The sequence below is a fragment of the Drosophila biarmipes genome, chromosome 3R (genome assembly GCF_025231255.1).
Source record: "Drosophila biarmipes strain raj3 chromosome 3R, RU_DBia_V1.1, whole genome shotgun sequence".
In the NCBI taxonomy this organism is placed as follows: Eukaryota; Metazoa; Arthropoda; class Insecta; order Diptera; family Drosophilidae; genus Drosophila; species Drosophila biarmipes.
The window spans coordinates 19,052,382-19,064,733 of NC_066616.1; the positions used below are offsets into that span (position 1 = coordinate 19,052,382).

General features: G+C 44.7%; 2 protein-coding genes across 2 annotated transcripts in view; one reads left to right on the plus strand and one right to left on the minus strand.

Annotated features, from left to right (window-relative positions):
- LOC108024344 (protein timeless homolog) overlaps positions 1–12,352 on the minus strand; it is a 72,628-nt gene that overhangs the window by 25,414 nt on the left and 34,862 nt on the right. The gene's annotated exons all lie outside the window — the stretch shown is intronic.
- LOC108024322 (mucin-5AC) lies at positions 37–10,744 on the plus strand. Its single transcript, XM_017094227.3, has 2 exons — positions 37–1,157; positions 4,152–10,744. The coding sequence occupies exons 1-2, from the start codon at positions 189–191 to the stop codon at positions 6,609–6,611; spliced, it is 3,429 nt and encodes a 1,142-aa protein (XP_016949716.1). The 5' UTR covers positions 37–188; the 3' UTR covers positions 6,612–10,744.

Genomic DNA, 12,352 nt, shown 5'->3' on the forward strand with positions numbered 1-12,352 from the left:
AATGAATGAGCCAGCAGCCAGCAGCCATATTCAAAATTGAACGTTAAACGTTCGCACGTACCGAGCATAAATTCCGAGTGAAATAAAAGAGCCGGAACGAACAAAAAACAAGAAAAACGTAACCTTTTAAAACAGAAAAAAAAAAACAAAAAGAGAAATACCCCGAACGTTTCAAAGTGGGGCGCAAAATGGTGAAAATCGTGAACCAACACTGTGATCTAGGCCTGGTCCTACTCCTCGCCTGGACATGGCTAACAAGGCTGGTGGTTTCGGCCCACCTGCCCCTCGAAGTGCCCAGCCCATCCCGCCTGGCCGCCGAAAGGGAGGAGCAGCAGCTGTCCCAGCAGAGTGTGGGTCTCAGCTACCAGAGCATCCACCGGATGTTGAGGGACGAAAACGAGCCGGCCAGCTTTCGGGGGGAGCTGCGATACCAGCAGAGGCGCCACAAAAGGGAGCTGGAACTAAATGCTCCGGCGAACAAACTGAATCTCACCCACCGCGACTTGAAAACCTTTAATAGCTCTAATGGTCAGTGGAAGGGGGACTTCCAGGTGATCACCGCCATGGATCTGAGCAGCAATCGACTCGGAAGCCTCAGTTTGGACAACTTCAATCAGCTGAGGCAGCTCGATTTGGGCAACAACTCCCTGGAGGTTGTACCCCTGAGCCTAGCTGACACCAACAAATCACTTCCCCTCGTCACACTCGATCTCTCCTGCAACAACTTCAGCCACATCTCCACGAGCTTCTTCTCGCAGCGGTTACCTGAGCTGAAAAATCTCAACTTGGCTCACAATCGATTGGTGAACATTTCCCGGGAGTCATTCTACAACTTGGTGGAGCTGCAAACATTAATTCTCAGTCACAACAACATTTCGGACATAGACTACGAAACATTCCTGGCTCTGCCGAATCTGCAGCATCTGGATTTATCCCACAACCGATTGAGTGGCTCTGCCATACGAGCTCTACAGGGGATTCCGGATCTGGTCAGCCTTTCGATTGCCTACAATCCGGAAGTGGGGGTGGCCATGCAGGAGTTCGTGGCCTCCTGGAGTCTCAAGGAGCTGGACGCCAGCGGCACTGGTTTGTGCCAGGTTCCCGCCGCCCTGGCCCAATCTGTGAGGACTCTCAAGTTGGCCGACAACTGGCTCAAGGTAAGTCAATGAAACTGCACTAAAAATCATTTTAAAAATATTTTCGATATTGTTTTAAAGTTTTAAATTTACCTCTCTATCTTATATTTTAAAAGAACTATTGTGTTTGTTAGATCATAAGGTAACTATTATACTGAAAGAAAGGTAGTTTAACAAATTATTAAAGATATAGGTTGTTTTCTTTAAATTTAATTTTTCTTTAATTCTTAAAATAGTTGTTGAATTGATTCCTCCTCACTGTTTATATTTATTGACCCATAGGCCTTTGGCAAAAATAAAAACATTCCCCCTACACTGACTTTTAGAAAGATAGGCGGAAAAATGCCGGGGGAAGCGCTCTGCTTTGATCGATATATTACCAACTCGACTCCCCGAGTTGAGCATGCCAATGCAATTCGACGCATTTGCCGGCAATTAACGCCACATTCCCGGCAGACACTTGCCATCTTTTTCCTTGGCTTCGGATTCAGACTCAGTTCCAGTCCGGAGTCTGCACTCCTCAGTGCTCAGTCCTCGGTTCCTGCATCCTGCAGGAGGCTCCATTATGGTGGCTCCCTTTGCCACAGCCGCCATTAATTAGCATCTGTTATGTGGCCTGTGCTCCGTGCTGCGTGCTTGAGTGCGTTTTCCTGAGCCCCTGAATTTTCCCCACCCTCAGCCCCGTGATTTTCCACCCACCCACTCGGCAGGCGAGGCAACCGCAAGGCAATCTTACCACGCGTATGATTTACACTTTGTTATTTTTAAATTTTTCCGCCCCCGCAGCCATTTTGTGTGGGTCTCTTTTGCTTCCGCCTTCCGTGCGGAAGTAGAAAGAGGAAGAAGGAGAAGGGAGCCTGAAAAGTTGTATGTGGTGTTAATTTTAGCATGGGGAGCTATTACATAAGAGCAGGAAATTTATATTATTGATTCTGTAGAGATTGGAAACATGTTGCCTAGAATATTGATTTAAAAAGGTTTCACATAAATAATCGCACAATTAGTAGTGGAAAGAGTGGTTCCTGGCATTGATTATTAACGAAAGATAATTCTAAGACATTGTATAATCTAATCTTATATTTTTACAAATACGAATAATATTCTTAGAGTTGTAACTATATTTTTTTGAATGTTCATGTCTTAATTTTTATCATATTACGAGAGATAGTTCAAACAAAATTCCCAAGCAACGCTCCCCTGTAAAGCAATATAAAGGAAATGCGATATTATAGCTAATAATCTCAAGCGAGTAATCCAATTTAGAGCGTTAGGCGCGATGAGGACGGGGCTAAAAAGCGTTCTCCTTGAGTGGCAGTTGCAGGCATTGTTAAGCTGTTAGTCCGGCTAAGAGGACACGCCACTCAAGTCCAGTTAAGAACGTAATTAAGACACAATGTGGCCACACAATGGAATAGCGAAGTGCACTTCCCGCTTTTCAACAACTGCGAGTGCAAAACAAAGGGAAAGTAATGGAATGGGCGCTCAAGTCTTAATCAGAAAAGAAAAGCAATAAGACCAACTGGACTAAGGAAAATATACTTAGGGGCGGACAGGTCCTGTGGGCTTGATTGACATAAGGAGCAACACGAGCTGCAGATTAGCGTTACTCCTCGAATTGCCAACACCTACAAACACACACAGAAAAACAGAAAAAACAGCAAACAGATTTATTAGGGGCACGAAAATAGACAATCCCGATTGCATTATGGGCATAAGGCTCAGCAGGTCCGCAGGCTTCGTTTCAACCAGGTATTATCCTTAAACGGCTTCAAGTGTAGACAAACAAATGCGGCGCATAAATTGAGGCTGCCGCCGCCGCCGCCTTTGTCGCTCTGTCGATTATGGCGGAAGCCATAAAAGGTGCAAAAATACCGCTTCGTAAGCTGTTTAGGGCCAGAGACAAAGGCTCCCAGGCTGCCTGTGGAGGTGGAAGGAGCAGGTCCTGGTCCTGGGCCTGGGCATTAATAAAATAAGGATAATTGGCATAAGCATAATCACGTTTAAGCCAACAGCCAATGTGCAGCTGAGACGGCTGAGACAGGAGCTGGAATTAGAAGTACACATAAAAAAACACTATGTATGTTCTATGTTCTATGTTCTCCAAAACCTTCTAAATTTTAAATAATATATTTTATGTAGCTTGGAATTGTAATAAATACTCATATTTTATGTTCTATCTCTCATTCCATTTTTTACAATTTAGTTCTTAAATCCTTTGGAAATTTGCATTATTTTTTTAAGTGGACTAGCCAACTATCTGTGCAGTCGCTTCTGCCACTCCTGCTGCTCGTCCTGCTCCTGGAGTGGCTCGTCACTGCTCCCGGGTGCCTTTGTTGCCAAGCCATTTTAATTTGTTCGCCGGGCCAGGCCGACTGCCTTTTGCCACCGCCTTTATCGGCAGTCAACACGCAGCCTTTTCATGGCAAATTATGGCGTTTAGGGGCCGCTGGTTGCCCATCCCGAGCCCCCAGTTCTTCTCCCAGTGCTATCATACTTTCGTTTCTTCGGTGGCCCCAGGACAGAGACGACGGCAGGCTGTCTGGCTTCCTGGTTGCCTGGCACTCGTTTCATTTAACGAGTCGCGTCTATGTTTACTTTGGTGCCAGACGAGCATCGCCCCGGGCATTTAAGCCATGGCAGGGATTGCGAAAAGGGGCAAGTTCGCTTTCGACGCCGAGTCCTTTGACGTAATTATAATGGCAGATTTAAGTTAATTTTTAAACAATGTCGCATGGGGCTATGCATCTCGCACTTTCCCTCTTTGTCAGCCATTAATCAAATTTCCCCTGACTTTTGCCCAGAACAATAACTTCTTGAGTGCTCGCACAGTCAGCGGCTAGACGGGGATTAAATCATAAAAGTTTTCATTCATAACCCTTTGTGGTCAATTTTCGATAAAACGTATTATTACGTTAGACTTTTAATAGGTAAACTTAAGAATATTTCATGATTTCGTACATTTATTAGTTTAAAAATGATTTGTCAATCTAATAGAATTATCCCTTAAACTTACAGGCAATCAATTGCGGCGACATGGACAGCTACCCCCTGCTGCAGTACCTCGATCTCTCGCAATCCCGCATTGCCCAAGTGGAGGACGACGCCCTGGGGCGACTGGAGCTTCTCGAATCCCTGTTCCTGGATCACAATCTCCTAATGCGAGTGCCCAGTAGTCTGCCGCCCTCGCTGGAGCACCTGTTCCTGCAGCACAATCAGATAATGGAGCTACCGCCTCAGGTTTTCGTGGGTCTGGTCAATTTGCAGACCCTGGACCTATCCAACAACCGTTTGATCTTTCTGCCCGCCCTTTCGCTGCCCAAATTGCTCACCCTCAACCTGCAATCTTCTGGCGTGGAGAGCGTTAGCCAATCGATAGTGCACACACTGCCCCAGTTGAGGGATCTCCTGCTGGAGGACAATCCCATCAAATGCAGCGATTTGCTGGCCATTGCCGAGTGGGCCAGTCCTTGCAGGTCGGTGGATGTGGGTCAGCCGATTGGGAGGAATGCCGGTGGGCGGGTGGACTTGAAGACGGAGTATCTGCAGTTCCACAATTTTCACGAGAACTTCAGCAGGCGAGGGTTGTGCGGCAAGGGGAAACCGGAAGATGACACAAAGCCACCTTCTTGCAGCCTCACAAGTGCACAAGTGGAAACACTAACAACAACGTCGGGAACTGTGTCAAAAGTTAAAAAGTCAAAGGAAGCAGACACGGCAGCAGCAGGAGCACAAAAAACAGCAGCAACACATACGACAGAGGCAGCAGCAACATCAACAGCACCAGCAGCAATCCCAACAGCAACATCAGCACACCCAACAGCAACATCAGCACACCCAACAGCAACATCAGCAATGCAATCAGCTGGCAACAGCGTTGCCCAGTTAACCACAAAAACTTTGCGGCCAACAGAAACAACTTCGTTAGAGCAACTGCAGCAGCGGCAACAAACGCCTGGCATGCCGGCCAAAACAACAGCAATGCCAGCCAAGAACCTGCCAAGTTTTACCCAGACAAAGGCAACAACAGCGGTTCCCATTGTGGCAGTGCCAGCAGCAACATCAGCCACGGCAACAGCAACATCAGCAACTGCAACAGCAACAAAAGCAATAAATTCCAACGAGCCAGCGAACATTAGTGGTGCCACAAAAACAGCAGCAACACCAACCGAACAACCAGCAATTGAAGTGCCACAAACAATTTTGGCTGGCAAAAAATCTGACAAAATGCCAGGCGATAAGGCACAGGGGACTTTATTAAAATACCCACCAGCGCCAGCGACACCGGGCGACAAGGCAACCGGTCAAGCGGAAACACCGAAGCACAAACATGCAACATTGCAGCTGCACGTTAAGGATAGACATCTGATTGGCACACCGCTGCTGATGCACAAGGGCGATGTCCTCTTGGTGGACGCCGAGCAGTTGCTGCTCCCCGGAACGGCCACCGTGGCGGATGCGGAAGTCTTGGACTCCAGCCAACAGCATCTGTCGGCGGAGCAGGAACGGCACCAGTCAGCGGCTGAGCGAGCAATAAACGGCGACTCCAAGTCGCCGCCAAAAAGCCACAAGAAGAAGCCATCGCTGAGCATCAAGAAGATGACCTACAGTACCAAACATGCGGAGAAAAAGGCTAAGGATGTGGGACCCACCTTGAATCCATTGCCACCTCAGCACCAGCACAGCAGTGTCAACACTCCCAGGGATGCCCCTCCGGAGGAGCTCAGCACCTTTGCCCAGCTAAAAGCCTATGTGGAGCTGAAAAGCGAATCCAAGCCGGAACATCTGATGGATCAGCGGGAGGAGAACCTGCACAATCTCACGGGAAATCAGCCAGGTGTCATGTTGCTGGTGGCCTGTGTGTTATTTATAGTACTACTAGCAGGTTTGGCCCATGTCTATCGCTGTGAGCTGCCCTGGCAGAGGAGCAATCGGTCTGGGCAACTAAGACCGCATCATCAGAGGCATCTAAATGATACAGACGATGCCCACAGCTTCCTGCACTATCAGGGATCCGTGAACTCTTCAGGAGATCCTGCTCGCCTGCAAAAGTGGCATCACAGCACCCGAAGAGAGGCTCCCTACAGCTCTCCGCTGCACAACCTCCAAGCTCGTGAGCTGCAACAGCAGCGATGCCAGCAGTTCTACAGCTCGTCGCTGGCGGACAAGAGCTCCTCCACCACCACATCCTCCGCTTCCTCGTCGGGCAGCAGTCGCAGTAGCCTGCACTCGCCCAGCCGAGATGACAGCTACTACATAGAGATGGCGCCCAGTAGTCCAACCGCCTCCACCCTGCCCAGTTTACCCATGGAGTTGCTGGGCAGCAGGAGTAGCGGTCTGGGAATCCGGTCAGATCGAGTGGCTGCCACCGATCTGGGCGGCACCACAGCGGCGTCGGTACCTTCTTCGGCGGCGGCCATCAAGTCGGTGAGCAGCAGACTGATGGCCCCCAGTTCGCGGAGGCTGGGCATCTGGTGACAAACCGTCTTTGGCCAGCGACAATACGCGCCCTTTCAGTAGAGTAAAAGTGTAAGGTTTAAGGGAGCCCAACCGACAATCGCCAGCTGCCAAATGAGTCAAAGGGCTAGGACTTGCTTAAAAAAATCAATGCTTAACTAGCTATCAAGATGTCACTGTTTAAAATAGCTCAGAGTCTAAGGCATTTACACTTCTAGTAAATTTCTTATAAAGTCGAGTTTTTTTGATTTTTAGAAAGTTCAGCAACTTGTCGTCTTACGATTATAAAATATCATTAAGGATTAGTATTTTTCTACCGCCTATTTTTTGGACGCTAAAAGGTTTGAAATAAAACCGTCAAGAGAACTCCAAAAAGAGAAGCATAAATGCCAGCAGCTTTATTACGTGGAGTTCCTTGGCTCCTGGCTTGATTTATGATGGCTCAGTAGCCACACGCTGCAGGCCTCTTAGCGATTCGGTTAGCAGCAACAATTTGTCATAAATTCCTGTTACGAATACGCCACATATAACCGGGCAATGGCGGCAGGGCGACGAGCGTAGACAAGCGGCCAAGCCAAATGGCCAAATGGCCAGGGAGCCAAATAGCCAACGCCAGCAAAGTTTTTACGAGCCATCCGAAGCAAAGTCGATGTCCATCTTGCGGTCGTATTTGGGTCAGTTTACTGGCCAAGAGACCACCGTGTGCGGCCCAGTTAACTTTATATAAGTGCCTGTCCGTTTGCCAAGATTAAGTGTTTTGATAGTCATGCATATAAAAATGAAATATCGATCAAGTATTAAATAACAATTTAGTTTATGACAGAACCAATTCAGTAATCAGAAGTTGTGCGCCAGCAGATGCTGAGCCAGGCGGATAAATCGAAGGAAATTGGTCGAGAGTAAATTCAATATGGTAGTGGAGGCAGAGCAGGGATATAATTTCATCCAAATTGGTAACTATGTGTGACAAAAAAATTAGAAAATTTATTATACGAAGACCTCTGAAACTCACTTTCCAGACTGTTTTTTTACAAATAGGTATACAACTCCAGTAAAACATTTTCCCTAACCGCACTTTCGAGTTTCCAACTTTCAAGCCTTTTCCTTCTCCTGTTTATTACCCTTCAAGACTTCCTGTTCTCCTAAGCTCAATGCTTGGCCAGATCTTAACCCACTTTTCCAGCTGCTTTAGATGCCAGAGTTTAAATTGCAATCTAATTAAAGTTTCGCCCCTGTTCCTTCGACAATTTCCACCCACCCTCTGCGATGGCAGAAGTGTTTTTTGCTATCTTCGCTGGCATCTAGCACTCTACACCCCATTCGAAGATGCTGGGGGAAAACCTCCCTTGGAATCAGACCCGCACTTAACCTCATTTTACAAATTGACCAACACAACATATGGTGTAAATCCAGCCAAATGGCCAGACATCTAATCCGCCACGCCAAAAGTGAAATGTTGTAAAACTATTTGGGGGCTATCTGCCGAGGCCACATGTATCTAACGGACATCAAAATAATGTGGCAGCAAATCAAATTACAAGACACGCGGCTGGATCTCCGGGGTGGCAACATGGTTAGGGGAAGGGCCAAAGGAACGTTGGAGGAGCATAGAACACAACAATTACATTAAGACACGATAAAAAGTTGTGCAACAATCTTGCGACCCCAACCACTGAACTGAACCGAACTACGCCGAACTGAGTAGAACTGAAGATGTGAACACACCACCTCCACAATCCCCACCTCCTCCAGAAGGACGAACCACAGTCATTGCACAGCTTTTTCAACTTTTTGTGGCTTTGTAATTGGAATACAAGAAGAAGGCGCGTGCACACAAGCGACAGCAACAGGAAACAGTCGGAGAAAGTGAAGTGGAGAGAGCTAGATTCGGGTTAGAAAGCACTCAGGAAAATAATGAGTTCTTATGGACTCGAATAGGGACACCCGATAAAATATGAGATTTACTTAGATCTTGGGAATATTTATTTAAACTGCATATCTTTAAAACTTATTGGTATCTTTACTTTGATATCAAGTTTTTTCATAGACAAGAATTCATCTAAGTTTGAACTTTAAAAGTTTTGTTTAAAAAACTTATCAAATTTGGTTGTTCAAGTGTAATATTTAATTGACAACTTGAGCAGTACATCAAACAAACTTACAGTTTATATATGGATCAATGGCAGAGTCATTATTGATCCCTTCTTAAGATTTTCAAATTTTACAATCCTCAGATATTTCAAAGTTAAACATTGAGCAATCAATCTAAAGTAGAAAGTTCGATACCCAATTTTGTCGAAGTGCAGATAGACAAAACTTTCCTTTGGGAGGGGAGGTTGGAAGGCGTTCAAGCAGAGTCCGCTTAAGCAATTCTGAAGGATTTATTTTCGGCCACAAAAGCGAAATGCCCGACAAAGCGCTCCGAACAACAATTAAAGTAATGCTGACCAACAACCCACGCCCGGCTGGGTGGGATTAGGCAATGATGGCCGAGAGCTGGCGGGGAGTCCTTCCTCCTCTTTGGGCCTGCTCCTTCGAGTGCTCGAGTGCTCTTCCGATGCCAGGACGCACAAAATCTTAATTAAGGAACTTCCACTTCCAAGTGGAAGCAAGTGTGGGGCATTTTTTGAGCGTTTCGCACGAGGACCGGACCTTTTTATTCGACGGCCTGCCAGCACAGCACAAAATTCGCCTACAAAAGAAACCCTGCGGCTTGGGTGACCCAGAGAGTCCGAGGTCCGAAGTCCGGTTGGATTTAGTCCTGGGGCATTGTCAAATTTAATGAAGGTTTCCCTTTCTCGGGACTTTTTGCTTATGACACTGGCCAGCTGGCCAAGATTTAGCAAGTTTTCCAGCCGAGGAGTACCCAGTGAAATGAGTTAATTCGATATTTGACACTTTCGGAGCTCGCATTCCACACAATCTCGGTGTGTGATGGCATCCAGATCCGGAGGACCCTCGGCTTTTGTCTCCCTGCGCAGTTAATAAAGTTGGTCCGGGCCAGAACGTAATTATTTGCCTGCTAAATGGCTTTTGGACGACATTTGGGGACCGTAAATGGGGGCGATTTAGAAAATTATGTGAAAATAAGTTGCCTTTTGTTTGGCCATTGGCCGCTGGGCATTGGCCGTTGGCCGTTGGCAGTTGGCGGTTGTTGGGATCGTAAATAACGCTCATAATTGGGCAGACTCGAAAAGTGGTCGACGGCGGTGGCGGGAGAAGGCAAACAGAACTCGAAACAAACATCTCGGCCGTATGGATAGCAAACAATAATTAAACTTAATTGCGCTGTACATTGAAACGTCAAACTGTAAATTATAGTTATTAACATTTACTTGTAGCAAAGTTTACTTGAACTAACATCTCAACTCTGAATATTGCATGTACAATTTCCATAGAGTGTGTGTTTAAAATTTACCAAAAACCAAACAAGGATTTAAAGTAAAATAGAACAAAGCGACACAAAGCCAGGAAAATACAATTCGAGTAACGTTAATATTTGCATTTAATTTGTCGAAAATCAAAGTAAAATGCGATAAAAACCCACAATAACAACAAAACTAATTGCCAAATATTTGACGTACAGTTTGTAGCGTTAGCCATTAAAACCCTTATATGTACGGTTACATATATAAATATATATTATATAGAAACAAAGAAGGACAAAAAAAAAAAACAGATACATTCTAGCGTAAAGCCGAGCAAACAATTATTAAACAAATACTTCTATTTACAAAAAACCAGCAAATATTTAGTTAAGCCAAAATGACGCGCAGCATTTTAATTAAACAACATAAAATCGAGAAATCGAGAAAATAAACAAAGAATATTCCCCAAAAAAATATCTGCTGGAGGAGAAGTTCCAAATATATATACACATATATATATTAATGTTAGATTTAGTGCTGCCAAAATTGTAGCGTCAAGGGTTGATAAAACAAACTAAAGGTTACATGGATGAAGATTAAAAATAACAGTAGTATTAAGCGAAATGTATTATTGATATAGCAAATATGGATAGCAATTAAAAGTGTAAAGATAATATGGCAAACATTTTATGAAATCTTCTCGAAAAACCCAACACAATTTTAATGCAAACAAAATAAAACCGAAAAAATGTGAAAATAATAAAATTGAGAAATTTAATTTGAAAGAGTAAATCAGTTCGTCATCACTGGCATTTTCATTTGGTTGGGGGATTAATTTAACGTGTATTTTATATAATGGCAGAAGGGAAAACAACACGAAAGAAAATATCAATTATGTGAAAGGAGGGAAAGCAACGAAAAGCCCGGAGAAATTGGAGAAGAAAGCAGGCGAGTAAATAAAATTATGTTTTCACCGTTTTTTTACGGGCTTTAAGTGATCCCATATGGAAAACAATTGGCTGCAAAAATCGCGGCCAACTTTAAAACGTAATTTAAATCCGCTTTTTATTTTAATAATGCAATAAAATCTGACGGTTACCGTTTAACATAATTAATTGTATTTTTAATTTGACGAAGATAAAATCTTGCTCATTAATATAATTATTTAAAATGTGTGGTCTTTAACAGGTAAGTTATAATTTACTTATTTATTTCAGAGTTTTAACACCAATTTTCATAGCCATACTGAGGAACAGGTCTTCACTGACTAGCAGCATATGCAAAAGCATCCGGGCACATCTTCCAGATTAAGAATGACAACCCGTATTGGCAAACCCGATCAAACCAAGCGAGTAGGACAATAAAAATAAACGTTAAATTAGTGACACATGCTGGACGTAAATGTGAATGAAGCCACGGCTAAATTATGCCAATACACACAGCCCCGGAGCCCCAGAAAAATTCCCGGGGGGAAGTCAAATGGTCAGGACCCAACAAAACGGGGACATTTTTATTTCAAATCCAATTATTTCACATCGAAACTGCAATCAGATGATTGCGTTCAGCAACAGGAAGTGCTCACACACACACACTCACACACAAATACGTGTGGTGTGCGGGGTGTGTGTGTAGTGGTAGGTTCGCATGTGTATTGGTGGACAAACGACGCTGTGAAAATGGCCGACAAAATGAAAGTCAATTGGTTCTTTTTATTTTTTTCTGCTACCTTCTGTTTTCATCTTTTTGTTCTCTGGCCCTTTTGTGGCCTTTTTGTTTCTTTCGATATATAAATGTCGTTAGCAGTGGGAAAATGCGGGAGGAAAACCGGGGAAAATGGGTGGGAAACTGTTGCCACATTGGGGAACTCGGCGCACATGTCAAGAAATTGTTATGCGCCCTTGGACATTTATTCGAATGGGCGGGAATTAAATATTCAATATTGCATCGGCACAAACACCCGACATTCAATATCGTCAAAATACCTCCGAAATGCGTGCCCAATAAAAAGGTTAATGGTAAAATAATAAAAATATAACGAAATTTGTGACATGCGGCGACAGTTTGATGAGGAAATGCCATTTCGTATCAATTTTTTTGCCCCCCATTTGATGGGGGCAAAGGTGAGAGAGAGCCGCTGGCAATGGCGATGGCATATTTTGCCCAGCTGCTTGGCAATCCACTTTTTGCGACTCCCATGCTGGCTCATAAGTGCCCTGTCAGCAGTTAATGCAGTTGGCATTTGACTGATGGCAGAGCCATCCACAAAGTCTAGGCCAGAAGGACATAATCTCTGATTAACCCAAATAAGCTCTGAGCGGTGGGGAAAACCAGAGATGGAGCTCGGAAAGGACTTTCAGACCACACGGAAAAATGCACACTTTTCAATTGTCAGCT

Coding starts and splice junctions, on each gene's coding strand:
- LOC108024322 (XM_017094227.3), top strand. CDS start 189: ATGGTGAAAATCGTGAACCAACACTGTGATCTAGGCCTGGTCCTACTC. Junction 1,158..4,151: donor TGGCCGACAACTGGCTCAAG/GTAAGTCAATGA, acceptor TTAAACTTACAG/GCAATCAATTGCGGCGACAT.